Genomic DNA, 25,981 nt, shown 5'->3' with positions numbered 1-25,981 from the left:
GAAAGTTGTTGATGCAAGAGTGCAGGATAATGAAAGTCTTCGTGAAGTCAATCGTCAGCGCATTAACGTGATACCATCAAAGAGTCGTAACGTTCATCAAATAATGTCTTCTGGGAACTTTTTCGAGGTTGGGTGTGAAATCATGCCAACCGTAACATTTTGCCGTCACAGTGTTGCAGAAATTCTACTCCACACCTGCCATTCTATTGCATGGGGTGCAAGGGGCAGAGTAATTCAGGGTCACTGCCATTCTTCTTCGGCCACGGCGCATGGTGATGAAAAAAGAACATGGTTCTGAATAGAGAAGAAAACCTTTCTTTGAAAAGGCATTAGCTATGAAATTTGTCCTCAAGAAGTTGAACGCTCTGCTGTGGTCGTTGCGCCCGTCTAGTGATGGTTGCACCTCCTCATCAACCAAGTCAACACCCCTTCCTATGGAAAGCAGCGCTATCAGCACACCGACCTGAGTCCCAATGCCAAGTCTATAATTTTATCATAAGCATCAGCCGTAAGCCATGTCGAATCGTTAAGTCGTCCTCGCCCCATATACCATTGATCTCATGAATCATATCAGTCATCCTCAAGGCACAGTCACCGCTGTGAAACCCTCATTCTAAGCTCCGCCAATACTGTCTATTCTTCTCGATATCAGCCCGCCTATCCCAACCCATTCTCTGATCCTCCTCGTACATCTTGTTCATCTCAGTCAACCGATATTGAGCAGCATGTCGTTCCTTAACCTTGCTTCGAAACATTTCAAAGCTGATCCGGCCACTGACAACATCCGCGAACATCCTTCGCATCCTCTCGCTGTAGAGTTGACAGCTTACCGGATGTGTTCCAACACCAGCGTTCGATGCCGAAGATGTGACGCCCGAGCCTCTGAACGCCGAGTGAGGTACAATCTTCATGACTTTGGATATGTCTCGTGCCACCGGCTTCTCACGTTGGGGCCAGACCACTTCCTCGTAGCATGCTTCACAGATACTGAATTCAGGCAGATCATTCATGAAGTGCCATGCACGATTCGTCATCAAAGTATCCCTTGCGCACTCCGGATGTCGAGTGACGCGGCGGATATGATCGACAAAAGGCTGCATGTACCTAGCACTGCTCTTGCCTCTGTCACGACACTTCTCTGCAACCTGATCCAGCTGCTCCATAAATGTGTTGAAGTGCTTGCTCCCTGGGTGGAGATTGCAGACCTTCTCTTGATTGAGGACATCACGTCGAAATTGATCAGGTAGATCAGGAAAAATTTGATGCACTGAACCGACGCATGCGCTACACGCGAAGAAATCAGGCACTGCTCGATCTGTAGACGGGTCGATTAGCTTCCACCACATGCGCACGTCGGGCTTTGAACCCTCGCACGGTCGAGCTCCCTCTGGAAGAATGCTGGCCTTTCTGACGAGGGACATGTCAGGCTTGTTTTGCTTCACGCATTGGATGAATGCTGTGCGAATCCAAGCTTTTGAAAATGCGCAGACAGTCGATTTGTCGTAAGGCTTGTCCAGACTCCGTACAAGCAGTGTGCGATATCGCGTCGCAGAAATTGCTTGCATGCATTTCGGACAGATGTCGAGACCGGGCATATCCCTGATAGAGCACCAATCCCGTAAACCTTGTGTAGGTTGTGATCGAGGACATTGAGGTAGCGTAAAGTCACCCCCCTTTTGTGTCAAATCCTGTGGCGTACTGGCAGACTGAGATCTGTACATTGGTGGAGCCGCATTCAGCTGTGTAGTTGGTAGCGTCGTGCTCATGGCTGTCATTGTATGTAGTGGCCCGCCGAAATGCCCACCTTGCACCCTGTACTGCTGATCGTACCCTGTCCAAGAGGCATTCCTTTGAGGGGGGGAGATAGCGCCAGGCGTGGACAGCTCAATCTTTGGCAGTCCGTCTCTTGTGCTTGGGCGCTTTGAGTGAGGCACGGGCGGGTAGATGATTCTTGGCATGGCTTGCTCACCGTAAGTGAATGCATCTGACCGACGAGCCCTCTCACGCTGAGGAGATGATGCCCTCGACCTTGGCCGAGTGACGGGACCATTACTTGAGCAGGCAAAGGTAGTTTCAATAGCATTCGAAGCCGACCTAGAGACAGGCGGGCTGGCTTTCGAAGCTAAAGCGGCAGCCGCAGCGGTTGCTTGGGAGAGAAGAGAGGTATGTGTCTTCAACTCTCTGAGTTGAATTTCGTCTAGCGATGGCCCACGCGAATGTTGTGGCGTGCGATGAGGCGATGACGAAGGGGATTTGTTGAGCTCCTGTCGACTTGGTCTATCTGTCCTGGGTGTACGAGGTGGACTTGTTGGTGGTGAGTACAATGGTGTCTCGTCAACGGAAGAACGAGGCGTATATGTTGATGGCCTCGACGCGTTGGTCTGGAATGCTTTACTAAAATAGTCCTCCATGTGATCTGGTGTTGTTACCGTAGGTGGTGTCATGGGAGATCGGCCATCCCTCACACGGTACACACGCCTCGTAGCATCGTCATCTGACGAACCGGACTTGTTCTGAGCGACAATGAGACTCGACGTCTCCGCCAATCGGGGCCTTTCACGTCTGTGAGATGATCGACGTCGTACAGGCTGCTCATCAGAACTGGCTTTCTTTGTGCTCCCGTATCGCTCGCTTCTGACCGACTCTTCCGCCGAGGAGGAATAAGGTGATTCCCTGACTTTGGAGGTAGTTCTGGTAGCTCGGCTCCTGGACCTCTGAGCCTTTCTGGGAACATCAGTACCCGAGACATCCTGGTCCACCTTGACATAACGCCGACGTTCGCTAGAATCCCAAGCGCCCGCGTAGTCTCTCCTCTCCGTTGTGTCCTGCACGGCTGCTTGGGGTGAAGCATCAGAAACCGCTGTGGAGGGTCGATCTTGTCGCGTTGCCGGGCCTTGATGTGCTTCTGCGAAGCGTAGGGATCTCTTGGATCGCCGTTCAGAATCAGTAGAATTGTCGCAATCTCTGCGTTCTGCAGATCTTTCTCGCTGTTGTGTAGTGTCCTGAATTGATACTGGAGAATCTTTTGCATGTGCCGGCGATAGGAAGGCATTAGGCGAGTGTCTTGGGGCATGCTCAACGCGAAACGTGCCAGACTCACGTGTGTAGGAGTATGGAGAAGGCGCTCGTCTAGTACCACGCTTCATCATATGAAGCTCGCCAGCCACATCGGTCTGAATCCGTGAGATGGCAGGCCTAGGTTGGCGGGTTTCTTCCGCACGTGTGGTAGACTTCGATCTCGAGGATCTAGTCTGTTCATCCTTGTCTTTCCTGGGCTCGGGAGTGTTTGAACGGACCCAGGCTTCATTGTCCGATGGAGGTGGTGTAGGCAGGCCTGTCTCATCTCGAAACATGGTAGAGACATGAGGCTGCTCAGCTCGCTTAGAGAAGATTGGATTTCTGGAAGACTTGCTAGCTTCCTTGACCGGGATTTCTGTGTTGGTATCAGAGTCAACTATGACAGGGTACTGGTCTACTTCGCCTCGACTGGGTACTGATTGGTCGTCGCTGTGAAGTGTCTTTTCCAGATTGTTCGAGCCATGCTCCTTCGCCAAAGACGTCGCTTCATCCTCCACGGTGGGAGATGGCGGCCACTGAACCATTTCGGCACATGTATTCGAGATATAGCTGCCTATGCGAGTCCTGGTGCTCAAAGAATTAATTATCGAGAACCCTCACGCAAGGGCAGTGTGTTAAATCGTCTTCCGCCCAAGCTCTTGCAGAAATGTTGTGACAGTGAATTGGTGACCATGCAGAAGGATCAGCCCACAGTACTGCAAAAGACTGCCCAACTCGTCGCGTCCGAAACAGATCGGCGTTTACACATGAATGCTCGAGGATTTGGGGTGGTACAGGTGAGAGTAAGGTGTGTAGTTGGCGTGGTCTGTATCGAAATCGAGGTCAAGGTTGGTCGTTTTGCTTGCTGCATGAGCTGCAGAACAGTCGAGGGTTCGCTACCGTACTCGAGTAAATCGAGGAACGCTTCGGTCTTGTAGTGGAGTGCGACGGACACGGCCGGACGCCAGCACACGACCTGCGTAGTCAGTGAAATATAACAGTGGCTGCTCAATAGTCAAGGTACAGTCAGGTACAGCGCGATAGAGAAAGACACAACTTGCAGAACCACAAGGTCTCCTGGACTTTGTTAGTTGCAACTCCTACCGTGCTTCCAAGTCCCCTCTACGTCGAATCGAGCATCAAGACCAAGAATGGTGGCCAGCGACCCACGGACGCATCGGGCCTTTAGCGAGCAATGATAGTTCATCGGAAGTGGAAAGCTGGGGCACGGCGAAAGTCTTCGCAGGTGGAGGGAGTTGGGAAGATGCGGTCAGTTTCAATGCGAACGAAGGTTTTTGATTGGCCCACCATACGAGGTCTGGGGCATTAGTGAAAATCGCTTAACGCCGCAGCCGTCCGTGCCGTCTCGCCCATGTTCTTCTGCATTTCTTCCTTCGCAGAATTGCATCCCAGCCCATGGTTCGGAATGCTACGAGTAGTACTTTGAAATGATTGAGACCTGCACCATTGTGGCGCAACATCGTCTTCACCTCTAAAGAGAGTGCCAGGTAAGAACACGTGACCCAATTCAACCTAACGCCTTGCTTAAGCGTGAATGTATTGTACTATCTGGAGGGAACTTTGGAGCTCATTGGGGGCCTCTTCGCTGATTCTTGGTCTGACGATTGTGTGGCTTATGCATAATTTCTGCATGGCAACGGGTATCGACACGCAGCTCCTTGCACCGTTACAGAGTGCTAGTTATTGCGATAGTCCTACCGACCCGCAGCTTGTTACGAGCAGCTGATTTCCATCGTCCGACCGATCAGTGTAGCAGCCGCTAAGGTAATACTCGACTTTCGTCCTGAACTCATCGAGGGTTAATGACCATCCCATGTGCGATCAAAATTCGAGAACAAAAAGTGAGGTATTTCGAGACACTAAATGGAGCCTAGGTGTTCAGTCAATCAGGCACTGTGCAGCCGACCACTCAAAGCTGCAGCGGCCCTGGATCATGGCGATGAATGTCATGCATGTCTTAAGAAGCTAACTAGCGAGCCAGTCGCCATGATATCTCGAACGCGAAAACTAGCACATCGTTCAGTCTAGATCTGGGAAAGCCACGCTGCCCAAGTAGTCATGTTCAGAATGCATCGAAGGCGATAAAAGTGCATGTACACCTTGAGGGCGCTCAGTGACGATGGTGAGCAAAACATACATGGGCAGAACTGCCGAAAATTGATGCCGACGGCGATATGACAGATTTCAGTGCTACAGAAGCTGTACACGGTGACACAACAGTTGGCCAACACACTGTTGTGAAGAATGTCAGCAGACATCTCATCTTCCTAATGAAGGGCGATTCGTTGCACCAAGCCTCTGTCATAATAGATGTAAGTGACCCGATCAAGCAATGCCTCAAGATCCACCGTACGCCCGTGCTGTTCAGCGGGTCATTCGAGTACGTATCGGAGGTGAGTCCTTCAACCCACTCGTGCAACGCTGCGAACCATTCTGCGAACCATTCTTGTTTGGTATCGTGATCAGAGGATATCACAACACAAACCACTTCCCCGTGGACGATCATTAGCAAGCGGATGGCCCGCTCCTCACCGGCTTATGATCCATGTGGTTCAGATTTGACCATGAGTTCAAGCAGGCGCAGACGAGATCGTTGGGGGGTGGCACGAAGCTGCGTCGAGCTTGCAGTAGCTTCCGGTGGTTGTGGACCATGATCGTGGTTATGTTTTAGAGAGCTGCAAAGCAGGGCACCATGGCTTGAACAACCTTCGATGCCAACGATTCGACAGCCTTCCTAGAGGAATGCAGCGTATCTGTTAGTCCGGAAACAACTTCGACGAACCTTGAGGGTACGGCCAGAGCCTGTGAAGTGGTCTCTAGGCTGACTGCCATAAGAGACACGTCACATGCCACCAATTCATCCAAGCAGCATCTGCAGAAGCTTATACGTCCGAACGCAGCTGGAAAACGCTTAATTAGCAAGGCGCAAGACAAGACATACGCCTCATCGAGTTCAACACATGCATCTGACCTTGGGGTGAGCTGACGAACTTCGGCCAGCGAAGGTCTTGGCATGAACCTCACGAATGCTGTCGTCGTAAGCACGGCCGGGTTTTGCGGTTCGCTCCAAGGCCGCGAAAGCTGTTCTTGACCATGTGTAAAATGTCTAAGAGCATGTTAGGAGGTTCTCACCAGGAAGACCGCGCGGCAAGCGGACCACGATTGACTAATAAATCCGAAGCAAATTTGCATCTGCGCAACTGCTATGCCAATGCGTGTAACTCGCTGTCAACGGCACAGAGAAACAAATACCGCTGTCTTAAAAACATGGTCGAGCGGTCGCGATCACACTCGACACAGCCTAGTGTCCGTCCTCAATGTGCAGGAGAAGACGATGAAGGTACAGTAAATCATCTCCCGAACATAGGGACTGCCCGCATGACCTTCCCTTTTCGTGCTTGAGGGCGACCTCTCCGATGTCCGGGGAGGTGACAAGCCGGGCCACGTGCTCGGGAAATTATATTTCCGGAGCACCAGCGCTTCTCCAACTTCAAGCTCCAACACCAGCTGAGGATTTGCCGGCATGAACTCCATACCTCGTAGCGGCATCGACACTGGTTCTCTGTCGCAGCAGCTCTACCCTGCTCGTGCAACCGAGCTGCATTCCGATTGTGAGTCCTCCATGGATTTCTTTATTCTGAGTCAGTTCGTTACGTTTTGGTAGGTGCGGAAGCTCAAATCTACAGCTTACAAACCAAGTCTCATTGCATTGTGTATCTCATGTCCGTTGCTTCTACCTCTTTGCGGGCACTGCCATTGAAAGCCACGACAGCTGCTCGTCTCTCATCTATCGCAGCTCATATCAAACCTGCTCGTGCTCCGCAATCATCTGCTGTCCGCAAGATGTCTTCCCTCCCGTCCACTATGAAGGCGGTCCTCTGCGACAAGACAGGAGGACCAGAAGTTCTCCGATACACCGAAGACCAACCAGTGCCCAAAGTTGGCGAGTCTGAAGTCCTGGTCAAGAACAAATTTGGCGGCATAAACTACATCGATACCTATTACCGGACCGGGCTCTATCCAGCACCGAGCTGGCCGTTGACCCTTGGCCAGGAAGGTGTCGGAACTGTTGCGGCTGTCGGCGGCTCCGATGTCCACGGCTTGAAAGAAAATGACGAAGTAGTATATCTGAAGCAAGGCAAGTCGTTGGCCTACTGCGCGGGTTCAAAGCTAACTGAGCTACAGGATCATACGCTGAATATACGTCTGTCCCCGCTGATCGAGTCGTCAAGATTCCGAGCGGCGTGTCCGATGACACAGTTCTCGGTGGATTCCTCATGGGTATGACAGCACTCACTTTGGTAAAGGAAGCCTACGAAGTCAAGAAAGGAGATACAATCTTGGTTCATGCTGCAGCAGGCGGTGTGGGTCTACTTCTGGGACAAATACTCAAGGACCTGGGTGCTACAGCTATCGGCACTGCTTCCACGAAGGAGAAATGTGACATGGCAAAAGAGCATGGTTATGCGCATATGATCAACTACAAAGACATCCCAGACTGGGTTCCCGAGGTCAAAAAGATCGCTCCAGAGGGTGTCACCTGTGTTTATGACTCCGTGGGCAAGACAACTTGGGAAGGCTCACTTGAGGCTGTCAAGCGCAAGGGATCCGTGATATATTTTGGAAATGCTTCAGGGCCTGTCCCACCGATGAATATCGCTCTGCTTTCCAAGAAGAACACCAAGATCATGAGAGCGACTCTGATGCAATATGTTGTGACAAGGGACGAGCTCGAGTACTACTCGAACCTGCTCTTTGATTATTTGCGAGATGGCAAGCTGAAGGTCAACATCCACAAGATATACGACCTGAAGGACGTACAACAGGCACATAAAGATCTAGAAGGTCGCCTGACATCGGGCAAGCTATTGATCAAGACGACGTAGATTACGAATACAATACTCTGCGCGCGTAAGGAGCACCGTAATTTGCTTGGTGAGAGGAAGGAGAGCACGCTGGACATGCTTGGATGATGTCACTAGCGGTACCTCCGACTAGTCGCCAACCACTTGAACTACACTTTATGGTATGATGCAGGATGAACGCAATCGTAGTAGCAATCCATGCACTATTTTTGTCCCCTATGGATAAAATGTAAAGAAGTATCATTCACGCCTAGGTAGGCTTCTCGTTGCAAAATGTCCGGTCTCGCTCGACGTCTCGTCATTTTCGCGACGATAGAAGGATTGGTGCTGCAGGCACATGGCCATCCGGAGCACCACAAATCCCTTCTCATTGACTATAGGTCTCAACAGATAACAGACCGTGCTAAAAGGGACCAGCACAACAACCAGGACTCGGTCCGGCTAGAAGCTCATGGTCTTATAGGTAATCATTTCTCTTACAGCACCAGCATGTAGAGAGCCCTAATGCATTACAGGATTCATCAACGTCGCCAGCTCGTCCTATCTCATTGCGATCACCAAGCGAGAAGAAGTGGCTAGGATATATGACAAGCCGATCTATCTTGTGACTGATGTTGCTTTGCTACCCTTGACCTCCCAGCACGAAGCAGGTGAGGCTATCAAGAATGCTCTCGGCTCCTCGGAAACTGCTTCAGATGACTCTGACAGCAGTGCCAGCGACACTGAGCACGAAGAACAGTCAAAAACTGCCCAACTAGGAACCGCCCCCGCAGACGACACAGGACCCTACCAGGGTGAGAATCCAAGCAGCTCTAGCGTCGCAGAGGATGTTGCCACGAGGAATGTGTCTTTTGGCAAGTTTGCTTCCCAGTGGCTATCGCGTCAGAAATGGCCCGCCTCAAAGCTAGCTAAGGACGAGTCCAGCACTCAATCCAGTGAACCAAAGCCAGCATCGAAGGATGATACTCTTCTCGAAGACCTAGCAGAGGCGAAGGAGAACAAGCAGAGTGGTGCAACAGCCGAGTCCAGCGACACAAATAAGCCTACTGGTTCATCATCCAGCACTACCGTCAATCTCCTTCCACGAATTCTCAGAACGACAAAAATGATATTCACTTCTGGAAGCTACTTCTTTTCCTATGACATTGACCTGACAAGACGTTTCGAAGACATGAACACACCCGATCAGCCTCTGAACCACAGAAACCTCGATCCCCTGGTAAGTGTTCTGAAGACAAAAGTTTGACTGGGATACTGATTGACAATGCTAGTTCTTCTGGAACCGAAAGCTCGGTGCAAAACTGCTCGAAAGCAACAATAGCAATTTCCTCACACCCATCTTGCAAGGCTTTGTTGGGCAAAGAGCGTTCACATTGTCCAAAGGGTCTTCCGAAAACAACAAGGCTGAAGTGAAGGCCGTGACAGACGATGTGAAAAGCCTAGCGAAAGCTTCAGACAAGGACGAAACAGAGCAAGCATTTCTCCTGACTTTGATTTCCCGCCGATCTACGAAGAGAGCTGGACTCCGATACCTACGACGAGGCATAGACGACGAAGGCAACGTCGCAAATTTTGCAGAGACCGAGCAGATCTTGTCAGCCGCGGACTGGAGCTCGGCTGTTCCTATCAGATCATTTCTTCAAGTTCGAGGATCCATACCGGCCTACTTCTCACAATCACCCTACCAGTTTAAACCCACAGTCATCTTTCACAACTCGCCACAAGCCAACCAGAAAGCATACGATAAGCATTTCCAGAACCTGAAACAGCGGTATGGAGCGACACAGGCGGCGGTTCTCGTTGATCGACACGGCACGGAACAGCCAATTGGCGAAGCATACGAGAGGATGTACAGCAAGTCAAAAGAAGAAGGCAAGGCAGACGACATTTCGTTCGAATGGTTCGACTTCCATTCCGAATGCCGTGGCATGAAATTCGAAAATGTCTCGCGACTCGTCAGCAAGCTCGATCCTTTCCTGCAATCTTCGGGTGAGACAACAATGCAAAACGGGACAACACAGTCGCGACAGAAAGGGGTCATAAGGACGAATTGCATGGACTGCCTCGACCGTACGAACGTGGCACAGTCGGCCTTTGCACAGCATAAGTTACAGGCATCGCTCGAAGCTGAAGGTTATTCTATCGACTTCGTGAAGGACCCGAGCACGAACTGGTTCAACATCCTCTGGGCTGACAATGGTGATGCCATTTCGCGACAGTACGCATCCACTGCTGCACTCAAGGGAGACTACACTCGGACTCGAAAGCGGAACTGGAGAGGTGCAATGAACGACTTTGGCCTCACAATTAGCAGATACTACAGCAATATGGTCAACGACTTCTTCTCCCAGGCCGTCATCGACATGCTACTTGGCAACGTGAGCTGGAAAGTCTTCGAGGACTTCGAGAGCACAATGATGAGCACTGACCCTGGCATATCGGTGCAGTCTGGGCGTGAAGCTGCTATCGATATGTGTTCCAAGATGGTGATTCAGGAGCCGGATAAGGAAGACTTGATTCATGCTTGGACTATGCTTGTGCCGAACCAGGAGAATACGCTACGTACGCTACCGTTCGAGGAAGCGGTGGTGTTGCTGACAGATTCAGCTTTGTACTGCTGCAAGATGGACTGGGGTACCGAGAAGGTTGCACGGTACGAGAAGGTCGATCTGAGGAATGTGAAGAGTATCAAATGGGGCGTCTACGTCACCAGTACCTTTACCGAAAGACAGATGAGCGAGGATATCAACCAGGGACTTGTGATCTGCTACACGCCCGGTAAGGGAGACGTCGTGCGAGTGAACACCAGATCGCTACAAAATTACCATGTACCTCAGGAAGATGAGCGACAAGGCGTTGACGGAGGCACAGGACTATTATCCTGGATGGCTGCTTCAGTGACAAGACAATCAGCTGCGCAAGATCGGACCATGGCGTTGAAAGTCGTGCCTCCTAGTGATGATGATGCTCTCATCACCTCGAAGGCTGGCAAGCCTGGCGAGATCGCGGAGAATGTTGCTGATGAGATTCGACGAGCTATTCATGGAAGCACTCAGTTTGGTGAGCAGAGAGGAAAAGAAATTGTTGAACACAGCGACATTATCAGTGTCGCTGAGGCGAAGAGGAGGACTGGGTATATTGAGCAGGTTAGCCATTCTTTGAAGAGACTTGTGTGGGCTTGAGGCAGGAATCTGGGAATGTATTGTTAGTAGTCCAAGAGTCCTTTACCTTTTCCCTATGTTCAAAGACCACACGACCTTGAACCTATTGGTGACCCGTGACCCATGTATCGCATTTCTGCTGGGCAAGTTTGCTGCAGGGATTGCTCAGGGCTATTGCACCCCGAGGGATTGTCCAATGAACAACAAGCTCTCATGATCCCCTTCACCCGCGGGGTGTATCTCGCATCTTATACTTTAGTACGAGATATTCCATCTCAGAATGGGTCTGCCTGTCGCACCAGTGCTACCGCCAACCCAAGCAGTGCAGCAACGGATTGGCTTCCTTTGAGACTGACTGCCATATCCCTCACTTCGCACTGCTGTATCACTCTGGATGGAGGACCAAACCAAATGATGGCGTTCATGACGATTAGCTTCTCGAACTTTGCGCGTGGCTCAGAAATCTACACCTGGTGTGGACTTTAGCGTGTATGCTTGCTGCCATTCACAGCAAGCATGACATCAAGCATATGTAGCAGGTCACAGCGAGTAGAAGAAGAGCAATTCAGTTGCGTATCCCGAGCGCGAAGACGTGTTGACGACGGAGGCTCCTGACTCAGTGCCATGAGATTGACAATGACGTGGCGCAGCTTGTTTGCTTGGCAGCAATCTTCCATTCTTCTAGAAGGACTTTTAGTAATGCAACGATACAAGTGTCTTTGTAATCACCGCATTGCAAGGGCCGTTGCTTCAGCCCTATCGCATCTGCATGTCCTTCTTGGGTGTTCTGTTGATGCTACTCATCATCCTTGCTTCGAAAGAACATTGGCATCACGCCATCTCGCATGGTGCATCAGAAGCTGAAGCATGACAAAAGATTCGTATCAAGCTGCAAGCTGCGTGCTTCTGAGCCAATGAAACGTGCAGACGGCTTGCCAACCACGTTCCGCGTGTGGTTCTTTCGATTCTGTCTTTCTGGCTTCAGTCTTGGTAGCTACCACTTTGGGCAAGAAACGCTGAAGCATGGCTTCGTGGTGATGCGTTTTAGCTAGGAGTCACGTATCAAAAAATAGCAGCGCCAGAAACTCGCCAGAGAACGTGGCCATCGCTTGATGACCCGGTCAGCGAGCCATTTCAGAGAACTTGTTTGTCGGCGTCGATTTCTAGGTCTGGCAAGGCTATCACGATTGGCCATAACACTGTCTCCGCCTTGAAGTTGACATGCAGCACGGTCAGCAAGCTTTCTGAGTGCTGTTGCTCGTATCTGAATGGAGCAGTCAGAGCCATAGGGCGATAGCATCCTTGTGCTTGGTGCATTTGGTGCTTGCTTCCCACCTACAGTGGATCGTAAGCGATTGCGACATGTACCTGGATGCTGCTACCGTACTGTGGTTGGCCGGAGCCAGACCACTACTTCGAAAGCGCGTCAGCATTGTCAGTTATGGTCCTGCGGAATGCAGGAATGGTGCTCGGCTCAGCTCAGGAGGGATCAATTAGGTAATCTCTTGGTCAACACAGATTAACGCTCATTGGTGGAGGGATACCTTAAGTTCTCACTCAAAACTAGAGTACGAGCGTCGTGAACTCCTAACTACGACCGACAAGTCGAAATATTTGCGACAGGCATCATCAATAAGGCGTGCACTGATGCTCGCTTCTGAAAGCCGACAGGCCATTTTACATAAGCTTTGCAGCTACATACAAAAAGTCCTTGCCGGAAATTTTAGGAGCTTCGTATTGGCTACCCGGCTCAGGCCCATTCAATTCGAGTCAGATGATACGGGAAGCTCCGGCAGCGTAGTGATTAAAGCTTCCGCCAAGCTACCCTATCTGGTAGGCGAAGGTGCCAGCCCTATGGAATATTATGAGAGTCAACACGCGTCTTTCGATACGAGATTGGAGATCCATAACGATGAATACGCAATTGGACAGATCTAGAGCTATAGACGGGAGAGGAATGTGGTGCAGTAAGAAGCTGGGACGGAAGCAGGAATCAGAATGCAATCCATCTGCTACCGGTCTCAGATGAAAGCAGAGAGCTGTCTCTATGAAGCAAGGACTCAGGAGTCACTACATCCGATAGTATCAACAGACTGTGCATGCACCGTTCCGGATCACCGAACGACGAGCAGCTCTCGGCGAACACAAGGCGATGATCGTAAATGCACAGTTCTGGAGTCATAGGTACTGTAGCACCACCTTTCGGGCAAGAGTGAAGATACTCAATTGTGAGGACATAGGCACTGGATCACAGAAGTGTAAATCGTGAGTCGGTATACAAAAGTGAGTCTTCGCTTGGAGATGCCCAATCAAAGGATGCAACATCGTGGAAAGTATCAGCGTCCCTTTCAAAGACTGCGACTTCGTGGAAAGGCACACTTCCAGCTTCACCGCTGCGCAGAGACTGGCTTGCAGAGGCCGACCAGGTAGAGCCTCGCACACTGGAGGGGTAACTGCTGTTTGTAGCCAATCATCATGCTTACTTTCCCTAGCTCAGACCGAAAATGGAATAGACCGTATTACCAGGAAAGCAAGGAGCAATCTGATCGCAGCTAGCCATGTGACGGAGTTGCGGTAGAGACCACGAGATGAAACCCTGCTGGAATCATGCACGTATCCGCAAGTCTCATCGCTAGTCGTTCCAAGTTAGTGAGGTCCTTTTGAAAAGTCCCCGCCTTGTGCTGCATCGTCTCGTAGGGCTCTCGCTAGCCATCGCGGTGGGCAACAATTGGCGTCTTCCAGTACCTTGGATGGCTGATGCAATCTGTGTGCTGTCGCTCCTTCTCGGGCTTCTGATCTTGCCCTGAGGGCACTTTTTCAGACAAGGAGTTCCACGCACGGAACTCTCGTGCTGCCAGTGTATGCTAATACAACTCCACCAGCTGACTTATACTTCGTCTAGCTCACCGTAAATTCTATCGTTGTGTGATCCGCTTCAAGGATGTTGCTCAAACATCAGCCTCTAGCGTCTCTGACACGCTTCGCACTACCTGTTCCGTAGTGGACAGTGACTCAATCAAGTCTCCGGCTATCATGATCTGATAGAAACATAAATCCTCAGTCCGCCCCCATTGATCCTTCTGCTTCGCATCATTCAAGCACACGACTGAGAATTTGATTCAAGACAGCAAGGTCGATCTAAGAAATATCTTCGAACATCTTAAGCAACACTACCTTCACCACACCACAGCAAAGATGCCTCGCTGCCAATCAAAGCAAGCGCTGATGAGAGGTCTCCGACCTTCTCCGCAACAAAAGATTCACTGTGCCGTCTGCAGAAGGGTGTGTATCTTTTGCGATGTCTGGAAGTTGGCGTCCCTTGTCTACACCCACGTGCCTCTTTCCAACAGGTACAGCACATCGCCGGAAAATCTGCAAAAACTATCTTCAGAACCATCCTACAACTACGCTCAAGCCGAGAAAGCAATTGAAGCTGCATTCAGCAGCGAACGCGTTCGACTAGCTAGCATCATGTCTATCTGCACAGTGGAAGGAGCAGATGAAAGCGAAGGAATTTGGATAGCACATGACCGATGCTTGACAACAGTGAAGGAACTCCTCTATCAAGAAGCTCTTCTCGAGGAAGCTTTGATTCGGGCACCATCTCCAGAGCCATACTCTCAATACTCCTACTCAAGCAGAGCAAGCCGGCAACAATCGCAGAATCACTACTACCACGAGCAACGAAGGCCGAGCATGGTCAGTATGGCTGCATGAGCCAACCACGACTTTGCTTTCATCAACTTTAGCGAGCGATTAGATTTGCAACATTGACATTTCCTTTGTGAGCGCAGGTGTTCTGGGCATTGGAATCACCACTTTGTGGAGTCACATGTACCATAATGATTCACAACATTTTCATTATTACTCATGATCTTGCGCGCAAGCGAGATGCAGGCCATCGGACTTTGGTTTGCTACGGACGGAACGGACGAAAAAGCGAAGTCGGATTATGATGATGACACAACATAAGAGACATATTCTACTCTTTGTGTAAGGGAAATGGAGCTGAGATGGAGGCACGGCTACCATTATTGTGGTTGACGGTATGGAAGCTGCACAATTCGGTGGTGGATTACAATCATGACTCAAGCTAGCATGGAGCAGCAACCTGCTTATCGGAACCAACTCAATCAATCTCATGATGTAACCACATGTCTAATCGTGTCTCTGCCCTCGTTGTGTATCCGTTTGATGAATTGAAGACTTGCGTTCCGCTTTGTCCATACGATGCATGCCAATCAGGCTGCCAACGATTTACCATCTTGCACGGTGTATCGAAAACAGCATCGTTCGTTATACCACTTCAGGTTAGGTACGATTGACACGTCGATCCGCTAACCACACCCGAAGATCCAGGCGGGATCCACCTTGAATTCAGGCAGCCTCTTTTCCTGCTCCTGAAGCAGCCATGATCAACACCTTGCTCCATAACAGACTATGCCCTGTTTGGGATCGATGAACAAATGGAAGATTCGAAAGTTCTTCGCTCTGCGAACGCACAGAACACAAGTCATGAGCTCGCATACTAGCCCTATGCAATGCCAATCTAGCCAAGGAGGTGTGTGCATGTCGCCCGGCGACAACGGTCAACGATCAGCTACAGGCCGACACGGTCACAAGACTCTGCTCGCTTGGGTCAATAATGAAGCCCTGCTGAAGACTCGCAATTGGTGACAGCCTCCGGCGTCCCTAACGTCGAACACCCACTTCGCAAAGCTTCTGGACAACGCACGCCTTGCTTGAGAGTCGGCGTGGTTTTCAATGTCAACACAATCTGTATGCTGACCTCACACCACTCATGTTCGCTAATAATAATTGCTGACTGCTTGCAGACCCAGCACGACGAATCAGAAGTCGAGGCAGCCGATGGCTCGGGTGAGGGTATCCCGAGATTTAGCGCTAGGCTATCTTCGCACAGTGGTACTAAAACCCGGCTGGAATAATGCTTCCCCTTGACCTTGCAAAGCTTACACAGATATCTCGGCCGTGCAATTTTGTTGCTTGTGTGATGATGGCTACGCATGCGCACAGTCAACATCAGCAATGCACAGACTCCCAACTCCACGTTGATGGGTTCAGGAGGCCCATACCGCCATAGCTTACTGTAACTTGTTGTCCATCAACCGCTGTGTCGAAGTGCTTAAAAGTCTCGGTAAAAGTTGAGTGCGAAGACCTGAATCTCAACAACTTGCGCCTGACTATGCAGTACAAGAGTTGCTTCCCGCTATCGGGATGGATGTCGCTGACACGTTCAAGATGTACACACTTTATTGAAGTCCAAGGAAACTTCACCCGCCAAAGTCTTCGCTGTCACCAGCGTGGCTGCTCCGGGACGAAAGCTAGTGACACAAGCTCACTGGGGCCGATGCGTTGACATGCGTCTTAATCTTACGATTCGCTGCGCACCTTGATGTAGTACAGACACGAACATATTCTTAGGAGGGACGCTGCTGTGTCCTCCGAGATTCGGTGTAACCTGCATCCACGGCACACTTTCTCGATGAAGAAGGCGTCACAGCAGCTGCTGCTCCAGTGCCACTGGACACATCATGACTCGAATACCGAGTTCACAATCTCTTGCTCGAAGCCACGCGCTAGTCAGAGCGATGAGTTTTGAACAGGCAGACCGGACCATCACGTCTGAACCCACAACCGGTCAAGTAGGACTCAATCTCGCTTACCATCTCTCCTGCGGCAATCCGTGTGTACACCTTCCTTTTCGAGTGCACTCGACACGACGAGGTCCACCGTCATGACTAAACCAAGATCAGCCACATCTCATTTCATCCCTGTGGGCCACGTGTGCGCGCTACAATCACTAATTTCAAGCCAGGGGCCACACAGAGCCTCATCGACGTGGGCTGATCAAGGCTGTTGCAGCTCCAACCTCGTTGTCAGCTAAGCCCAAAGCTCGAAAGCTTTCGTGCAATTTCCGGAGAATTTACAAGCTCGGACACAGCGAGGTGGCTGTCGCCTGACGTTTTTCGGGCTTGGGTCAGGCTTGATCGTGCTTGGCGGTGGTGGAAGGAGCAATTGGCAAGCTCCAGACGTAAACCTTGTTAGGGAAAGCGTGCTGTACCGGGAGTTCTCCGGCCCGCGACTGCGGTGCTCTTTCTTCGGCTTGCTGATGAAGGATAGCTTGACAATCACCTACAACAGTTTGTGCTGCAACAACATATTTAACACTACCACAGGTTCCTCCGAAACTTACCGCGGACAGTGTCAAGCAGACATGCTGTATTGAAATTGAACGTGAACTCAAGAACCCTGCCGGGAGATGAGCTATGTCGCGACCAGGTCACCGTTCACCTTGCTCCCCCACGGCCCATAGCTGCCTCTGCAGGCGCTCCTAACCCTGCGCTGAGGCCGAGCATCGCACAGCTTACAAAGTATCTGACCTCCCCTGATCAGCATGACTCTACGAAGTACTCCGGCGTTAAGAATGAACAATACATACTGCGGAAGCTATGCGCGATTGAGCACAGCTGCGCTGACCCCTTGTGCACATCTTGTCGTGCCGTGAAGCCCTGCATCATTCTCAAAAGGCGACTGCAGATGAAAACCCATGCGGACGTCCTCTGTACAGCTTTTGCAAAAGGAAGCACATTTGGGAGTGGGTTGGAGGGGAATTGGCCATAGTTATGAGGGAGGTAGACCGAAGACACTGGCAGAGACCTCTTTTTGCCTGTTGAAAACTCGACGCAGCTGCACAATTCTTCCCGCCTGTCCGTTTCAGGCCCTCAGAGGAATCGAGAAATCCATACACGATGGCATCACTGATTGTCTACGCAGCCGGCTCGAAAAGAATCTAACAATCCTTCGCAGGTCGGTAAATTGAAGCAATGCTCCGACGCAATCGCACGTTTGCTCGATGCTCCTTCCCGTGACGCCAAGCACATTCGATTCCGCCCACCAGTCAGCGCCGCCTTCCTGCCAACGATCAATGTCATTTCCGGTCCGCACATCGGCTGTTCGCATTTCCAGCTCCCGGTTTACCCAACAAACACTCGCCGCACCTCTTACGACTGCGCCGCAACAGCAACACCAAAAAAACGCCACCAACATCAGGACTCGAACCCAAGTCTCCCACATCCCCTGGGGGCCTCACGACACTTATTAACCCACCGACCGGCTCCGACCCGTCGCCGCTCAATGAAACCATCGGATCCGAGTCGAACCACTAGCGACAAATTGCCCAGGAAACCAAGCGCCGGCTGAAACACCACGGACCTCAAGAGGCTGGCTGGGTGTCAGAACGACACGAGTATCCCGGGTGACGGGTCCAGCGGGGTACTGTTGCAGTTTACCGGTGTTACCAGGTGTTGAGCTTGGACAGCTTATGTATGCAATGTGCATTGGATACGTGCTGGACAGCTTGGACCATTAGGTGGTTGGGGGCGGGTGTGCTGCCGTTGCACCATGCTGGTTTAAAGGGAAAGTGTTGTGTTTGGAGGACAATTTTGAGAGTTTGGTATATGAGTTTGATGGGGCGGGTGCTTGCTAGGAGGTTGTGGGCAAGAGACAGAGCGCTTTGCGGCCTGCTGCAGGAGACCAAATTGCTAGCGCAGCTGTGGGCCTCTTGCTACATCAAATGGAAGGAGGGAAGTTCCTACATCGCCCACCTGTTCTTTTCCAACGTCTAACTAGATACGATTGCAGTACAGCTGCATCAATAATTTGTACGATCGAAAACAATAGCTCCACGAAAAGCTCGGGCTGACAACAGGAACACTACACGCTCGCTGCACTAATGGAGCTGACAGAGTGTAAGGACGCAAATCACTTCCACTACAGAACGTCAGTAGTCAACGCGACACTTGGAAGAAACGCGGTGGCTTCCCGAGCTTGCACTTGTACTAGTATGCCACAAAAGCAATATGAACGACCTTTTCCCACCTGTCTGTTGCATTTTACCCTTTCGTCGCAGGAAGTAGATTAGGTCAGTCAACTGTTGCCCACCGACTACCACCTCACCAATACAACAACTTTGCCACTCAACCATGTCACAACAATTCAGGCATCAGCGCATTTCACAAGCGTCCTCTCCAATGCTACGTCTACCAGGAGAGATCCGCTTGAAGATCTATCGGCTTCTTCATAAACATACAGGACGAATTGCAGATCAAGGAAGCTACTTCAACGAAAAGACCCCTTGCGAAGCCGAACGAGCCTATCAAGATGATACTAGTCTTTCGTCTCAATTCCTCAGGACCTGTCAGCAAGTCCACGATGAGGCTGCTGCAGTACTATACGATGAGAATGAAGTGGATCTGCGGTGCGAAAGTGACACTTCAGGGTCCTGGATTCCATATGACGGACTATGGTGCAGTGTGCTCGATACAGAGATGTTGATGCCTAATGCACTACATAGTCTGCCGGACCTCGATTACGACATCCTCAAACACGCGGAGGACGTACCGAGCATTTGGCCCATGGGTGATTCGAGGTTTGTGCAAGTGCTGCAGGCACGACACAACGGTCAAATTGCTCAGGGCAAGAGTTTCACCCAAACGTATCCAACGCTGCGACGTTTCAAGAAAATGTACCTAAGCATATCAGCCTCGAGAGCGGAAGAAGTCGTGGTTGCTTGCCGGCTACTGCGTGATCTCCTCTTCCACAAAAGTGTTACGATCGATATACCGTATTCCGGAATTTGCGATCCAAGAGTATTCGGTTGCCGGTTTCTGAGGTGTTGTGGCATTCGCTTCAGCTCTTCTACCAAACTCTGTTCTCAATGCATAAGAACACTTGGCGCATCCATCACGTCTTGGGAGCCTCCGAAGGACACCGTCAAGAAGTGGCGACGCTTTCTGAACCTTGCTCATTCTTTAGAGCTGAAAGAAGGTAATGAGGATTACGAGTTCGTGGGTGTCTTTCGGGAAGAAATCTTGGATCTTGAAACTGCAGCATTCAGCTATGATGTTATGGAGTACGAAGCTCTAGAGAAACGATTAATGCGGAAGATGACGGAGTGGAAGGATGAGTGGACTGAAGGGTTAATCGCCATGGCACGAGAGAGGCAGGCTGCTATGGAAAAGATGATTGAGGAACACGCCAGTGGGGTCTGATGAGCGGGAAGAAAGGACCTCGGAAGGCACAGAAGACCCATAGCAGATAAGCGTTGAGTGCAATGAGTGCAAATTGCGTCTCTCAGAAGAGTTGCGTTGACATAGAACAGGTAGCAGCTTGGGTCACAGTATGTGTTTTGTTCTAGATCGACCGCAATGCAGTTGCAAGATACTTGATGTTCATACTTTCAACTTTTTGAGTTGAAGGTCAATAGTCGCTCCAGTGATCATATAGAAACCAGAGGTAAGATTGCGTTCAAGTTAAGGGGAAGATTCGTTGCAGGATGGCGCTTGATCACGTGAGGTTATGGCAACGAACTAATATTGGGCATGATCCGATGAACTTGTCTATCTGGTTCGTTTCATCGTCACGCTCGTATTTTGGTAAGGTGCTTGGTTGTCGATTGCCGAATTTAAAGTACTGCAACACTCATTGTGAGCACCCTGATACAAACTCCATCCTGGTAGACGACAAGCACGTCAAAGCGCACAGGCGCATCATGAACCGAACACGTCCAAACGCGCGGAGCAAGCGCAAACACTCGTCTCTTGCACACTGATTCCGAGATTGACCGATCCAGCGACACGCTTCGACACCAGTATAGATGCACGACCGCTCGTAATTATGCTCGCCGTGGTACCAGAAAGACGATTCATCTCGGCAGGCAGATCACGACATGCCTGGCTGTCCGCCCAACTAAACAGTCCTTTCCCCGAGTTTCGACTGGCTGCATTTGGCTTCTTGCAAGGATCTGGCAAATACCTTCATTGATCGAGGAGTATTCCGGAATTCGAAGGAGAACCCACGAGAATGTACATACCTCTTGTCTGAGCTATTCCGAGACCGCAAGATCGCAGACGAACAAGCTGGCAAGGCAAAGAAAGAATGAATGAATGATGCTCGCTAGTCTGTAGAGACAGGGCGCGATCAAGGGCTCGTGACCAGAGCTGTCAAAAATTTGATGGCCAGGAAGGCCGTGACTGCGAAACAGCAGGTCTGGAACATGCTATGCCCAAGTCCGTGAGTCCAGATCGTGGGAGAATAGTCGGTCAAAAAGATGGTCTGCATGCAGAAACTGACAAAGCAGGAAATAATTCAATTGATACCACAGACCACCCTCACATGAAGCATATTCCAACAAAGAAATTTGAAGAACATTAATGCGAGGTTGATCTATCTCAGACTGCCCGCCTGCCAACCCATTGCCTGCATCTTCATAGCCAATACACCATGTTCCTCAAGTCAATCCTCCTTCTAGGCGCCCTAACCCTGTCAGTCTCGGCAGCAGAGATCAGATTCTGCAACGAACCTAACCTAGGCGGACCATGCATCACCGATCCCATTGAGCTGGGAAAGTGCAAGACGATCCCAGACTCGACCGTGAAAGGCGATATCGGAAGCAGCTGGGAGGTAAGTCCATTTCCTCACATCCCCTATCATGCCTTACGTCCTTGGTCTAACAATTCGTATAGATAGTTAACGCTCCCGACCCAACGGCTATATCGTGCACCCTCTACAAGACCGAGGGAGCGACCTGCGCGGCTGGAATCGATCCCAAGGCAGCTTTCAATCTGGCGAGTATTCCCATGAAAGGACACGGCAACATTCAGAAGGCAGGGGAGATCTACCGCGATTACATGTGTGTGCAGGTCTAACAACCCGGCCACTGCTGCGGTGCTGCACGATGTGTGGGTGGTGGGTGGAGGTGGACAAAGGGCTGTTCTACGGGGTAGCATCTCCTTGTGCGGAAGGACACTCCAGGTAGTTTGGTCAAGAACTAGATGTGCTCCTCAGTTCCTGAACTTCGTCTTTGATGGTTTCAAGCCCTAGCCGTATCGATGTAGCTATGACCACACCGATATATGTGTGCAGCTCTGTATTGATCCTTGAAGAGGTATACAAAACCTTACCTAGGGAACGTGCAATTTCTCGCAGCTGCTACCATTGGGTAGGAACAGCCCTCCGCAAGATGCAAGGTCATACTGAGATGTGCTAGGGAACACTCCGCGTGCTGCTGGAATTTTGAGCAACTTCACAGTGATACCGCATGCCTTCCGAGAGGAAGAACACGCTTCATGCTGGTCTAAGGTCGCGGCTTCCCTATGATTACCTTTGTACCATTGACATGCTATCGTGCGTCACTATGCCAAAGCTACATCCACCATTGCCATGACGTCTAGCTGGTTCGACAATTCAAGATACCGAATGGACAACAGAAGCACCGCAGACAACATCAGACAAAGGTGAGTGTTGGTATTATCGCCTCACGGACCACCAGCACCGCGAGCAACCCACAGATCACTGCATAATGAAATCTAGCAAAGCTCCAAGCATAAAGGTACGAACTCTCATTCTGTACTCTCTTCAGCTCTGCTCTTCTCCCATCCGCCTGACCAGCGACACCACCGCCGTACAGCCATGCAGCTCAAACACCTCCTCTGCCTAGGCCTCTCAGCCGCCTTGGCCTCAGCATACGAGGTCAAATGGTGCAACGAGAAGAAACTAGGCGAACCCTGCATCACCGAAGCAGTCAAGTTTAACGAATGCACAGCCATCCCAGATTCCAACGCAAAAGGCGACGCAGGCAGCAGTTACGAGGTGCGTACTTATTATACATCCTTCTCCTCACTGCATTCTGTTGGTCCAGTCCAGAGATAACTAACACCGTGATAGTTCACTGATTACAAGAACAATCGGCTTGTTTGTTGGATCTTCTACGAGCTTGAATACTGTGAGAGGCTTGTCGCGGACGATAAATTGGGCATTCCTAATGTCTTCGATGGTGTCAACGAGATTCCGAAGACCACTGGGCCAAAGGGAGAGACAATCGTTAGGTCATATTATTGTCTCGAGCCGAAACAAGCCAAGGAATAGGTGTTTACTTCGCCGCGGTTGGTACCCCGGATAGGAGGGCGGATGTCTGGGTGCCGAGAGCGAGGGGATGAAGTCGGGCGTGGCGGTGTGGGAGGGTCGATTGTTGGATACGGTCGGGATTAGAGGCACTAATGGGCAAGTGATGAGATCAGTCAGGTATGCTTTCATTGGGTTGAATTGACATGCGTAAGAACAAAGTCGATGATTTATTCTCACTTTTGTCCTGATGACGATATCTGTTCACGCCATGATGTGATACCAAGAGTGTGCCAGGTGGTTCATGGCACGGACGATCAGCGTTCGTAATTGACTGTTCAAACGCCGCTTGCATACTGCTGGATGTGCTCGATCGCTTGCCTGGAGGACGCCTTGGTTTCGGCGATACTCTGCTTTGAGGTTTCCACTTCCTCCCTGAGCTCTTCGATCTTCTGCTGCGCTTCCTGGATCTCTCGCTCGACCCTCCTGTTCGCCGTGTCCTCCTCCTCGACGATCTGACGAGTCTCTTTCTTGATCCATTCCACAGCCGCTCCAAGCAGTAGAGCCTCAGCCTGTTTCCAGTGGTCGAAACTATAGCTTACGCTTGCGCGTTGCACCGTCTGTAAGAGCTTGTAATGGTCCTTGTCCTCGAAGAAGTATTCGCCGTCCCATGGTTCCAGGCCTTTCACCAGCTTGTTATGGAGTGTACACCACAGCATGTATGTATCTTGTACAGGCTTCTGACTTGATATGATGCTCATATCTCTCGATAGATCGTCGCTACCGGAGTCCTCTATCACGGATTTGGTGTTTCGACTTTCCTGGTCTTGGCGATGATCGAAAGACTTGCATCGTAGGCACCGAAAGCACTGGTGGTAGAGGTGAAATTCAGACTTCGATCGATCTGCCAGCACGATAAGCACATCCTTCTGGTGAAGGAGAGTTCGTAGCATTCGAACACAAGCTGCCCCTTCCTCCCACTCGTCCCAGGAGATTTGAAGCTGAATACTTTGAAATCTCGAGACAGCTTGGTAGGTTTGCAGAAACTCCTCGAGCTGTGTGTACTGATTCAAATTGTATTTATGCAAATGAGGTAAAAGTTGGTTTTTCGTGTCAGTGACATAATCGCAGATCTGTGTATCGGTATGTTGTCGTATTTGCTCTGCAGATGGCAGCTCAAGGTCGGTGTTCAGTACTTGCAAAGAGATATTGTCGCATTGACAACACCGCATCTGCTGTGCCATCGATATTAACAGAGTATTCGTCATGTACAGAATGTCGCCGCTTTCATCCCGTAGCTGCTGACAAGTTCTCATCGTTTGGGACGAGAGACTGACATGCTCTTCATATGTCTCCAGTGCATCTAGCTTCTGTTCTTCGTCATTCTGCCCGTTCAATCTTGCCTCAACCATCCGTGATTTGCAGTCCAAGAAATACCGTTCTGGATGGATGACACTTTCCTTTCTGTGCAGGTTTCGAAGAATCTTGATGCGTAGCTCAGCAGGAAGTCGCAACAGAGGCGATGACGCCTGGTCGGCTCGTGGAAGTCGAAGGCCACCAGGCATGTCTGCAGAGTGCTGCGTCGCGTTAGTGGTATCGAAGGGTGTGTGTGGTACGTGCAAAGGTGTGAATTGGAAGACAAGGAAGAATTAGAATTTAAAGTAGTGTCACTCTGTACAAGTGTGGTACCCTTAGGCTGTGCAAAGTGTCACGTGGTTGTAACAATTGACTCGCTAGGCAGATGTGTTCTTCTACTACTTGCCTCCTTGGCTTCGGATGATTGTGTGACCCCGGCAATGGTCAAGGGCTTCGCAAAGACCAGTGGCATTGACTATGGTCGTTGGAGCTGCTTTCACACTCTATCCCAAACACCTCGTTACCCTGTCGTACATTTCGGCCTCGACCAGCTTCGCCTCCTCGATAGCCGCGTCGGCTCTGGCAATAGCTAGAGCTTTCTCCTTCCGGGCCTGCCTGACAGTCCACCGCCTCCAACTCTTCATCCATTCCTTGGCACCTTTCAGAAGTATCCGTTGAAGACTCTGGAACAGTACAAGATCGTAGGCAAACGCCGCAAGTCTGATGTTGATGAGGTCCTCATCGTAGCAGCTCTCGAATGTCAAGTCGCCAGTAGGTGGTAGTAGGTCTAAGACGTCCTCGTGTAAAGAGCGCCACATCTCGAAAGTGTCATGTACAGGTTGTCGGCTGGTGATGATCCTGCTGTGTTCCGCAACCTCAAGTCTTTCTTCCTCCAACCCCTCGAACTCAAAAGTGCGACACCTCAGAACCCTAGTCGCCGCTAAAAGGCCGTAGTAGAACGGTGTAGTCACCACATTGTAAATGACATTCTTGTTCAAGAGCAGACGCCGAAGCATCCGCGCAACGACGACGACTTCCCCATGAACGTTGAAACGATGAGTGATGTGGAACTTAGAGAAGCGCGCCAAGCTAGGATAGATCTCCGCCAGCCAGTCCACGATAACAATCTCTTTGCCCTCCTGAACCTCCTCTTCAACAACACTGCAAGTATGTGCGCAATCAAGCAGACTAACTTCCTGACCTCTTGGCAACTCATGCGACCTAGGCAAACAAATCGAGATGTCAAGAACATCTAGGAACTGCCTCTGACAACCCGCAGCAGTCACCTTCTTGTCAATCCATAATGATAGTATGTTCTCTCCACATAAAATGTCGGTGCCCTCAATATAGGCTTGTTGGCAAGTTCGAAGGAATTGTGACGACAAGTCGAGGCTGTCAAGGTAGTCGTCCTCTGTCTGTCCTGAATCGTTTTCAAGGTCCTCTCGGCGTGATCGAATTGGTTCTTCCTTGAAGAACAGGTTTCGAAAGATCTTCAATCGGAGCTCAGCTGGAAGGCGCAATAGTGCGGAAGCGCTCTGACTGCGACGTCGCAGGCGAAAGTGGGTGGGCATGGTTGACCACGGTGGTGATTGCTTCCAA

At 50.6% G+C, this 25,981-nt stretch overlaps 6 protein-coding genes across 6 annotated transcripts; 3 read left to right on the top strand and 3 right to left on the bottom strand.

Annotated features, from left to right (window-relative positions):
* Positions 1-608: 608 nt before the first annotated feature.
* PMZ80_009465 (uncharacterized protein) lies at positions 609-3,602 on the bottom strand (the record flags this gene model as incomplete). Its single annotated transcript, XM_064877859.1, has 1 exon — positions 609-3,602. One exon carries the CDS (start codon positions 3,600-3,602, stop codon positions 609-611), a length of 2,994 nt encoding a protein of 997 aa, XP_064726584.1.
* A 3,319-nt stretch (positions 3,603-6,921) lies between these two features.
* On the top strand, positions 6,922-7,964 carry ZTA1 (NADPH:quinone reductase; the record flags this gene model as incomplete). The annotated part of the gene is made up of 2 exons (XM_064877858.1): positions 6,922-7,216; positions 7,264-7,964. 2 exons carry the CDS (start codon positions 6,922-6,924, stop codon positions 7,962-7,964), a joined length of 996 nt encoding a protein of 331 aa, XP_064726583.1.
* A 252-nt stretch (positions 7,965-8,216) lies between these two features.
* Positions 8,217-11,125, top strand: PMZ80_009463 (uncharacterized protein; the record flags this gene model as incomplete). Its single annotated transcript, XM_064877857.1, has 3 exons — positions 8,217-8,406; positions 8,459-9,162; positions 9,215-11,125. 3 exons carry the CDS (start codon positions 8,217-8,219, stop codon positions 11,123-11,125), a joined length of 2,805 nt encoding a protein of 934 aa, XP_064726582.1.
* Positions 11,126-19,155: 8,030 nt separating this feature from the next.
* PMZ80_009462 (uncharacterized protein) lies at positions 19,156-20,175 on the top strand (the record flags this gene model as incomplete). The annotated part of the gene is made up of 2 exons (XM_064877856.1): positions 19,156-19,162; positions 19,217-20,175. 2 exons carry the CDS (start codon positions 19,156-19,158, stop codon positions 20,173-20,175), a joined length of 966 nt encoding a protein of 321 aa, XP_064726581.1.
* A 3,189-nt stretch (positions 20,176-23,364) lies between these two features.
* PMZ80_009461 (uncharacterized protein) lies at positions 23,365-24,591 on the bottom strand (the record flags this gene model as incomplete). Its single annotated transcript, XM_064877855.1, has 1 exon — positions 23,365-24,591. The coding sequence occupies one exon, from the start codon at positions 24,589-24,591 to the stop codon at positions 23,365-23,367; it is 1,227 nt and encodes a 408-aa protein (XP_064726580.1).
* A 294-nt stretch (positions 24,592-24,885) lies between these two features.
* PMZ80_009460 (uncharacterized protein) lies at positions 24,886-25,953 on the bottom strand (the record flags this gene model as incomplete). The annotated part of the gene is made up of 1 exon (XM_064877854.1): positions 24,886-25,953. The coding sequence occupies one exon, from the start codon at positions 25,951-25,953 to the stop codon at positions 24,886-24,888; it is 1,068 nt and encodes a 355-aa protein (XP_064726579.1).
* Positions 25,954-25,981: the final 28 nt, after the last annotated feature.

This window comes from Knufia obscura (genome assembly GCF_036327395.1).
Source record: "Knufia obscura strain CCFEE 5817 isolate CBS 148926 chromosome Unknown scaffold_13, whole genome shotgun sequence".
In the NCBI taxonomy this organism is placed as follows: Eukaryota; Fungi; Ascomycota; class Eurotiomycetes; order Chaetothyriales; family Trichomeriaceae; genus Knufia; species Knufia obscura.
This window is presented reverse-complemented; position numbering and strand designations above follow the sequence as displayed.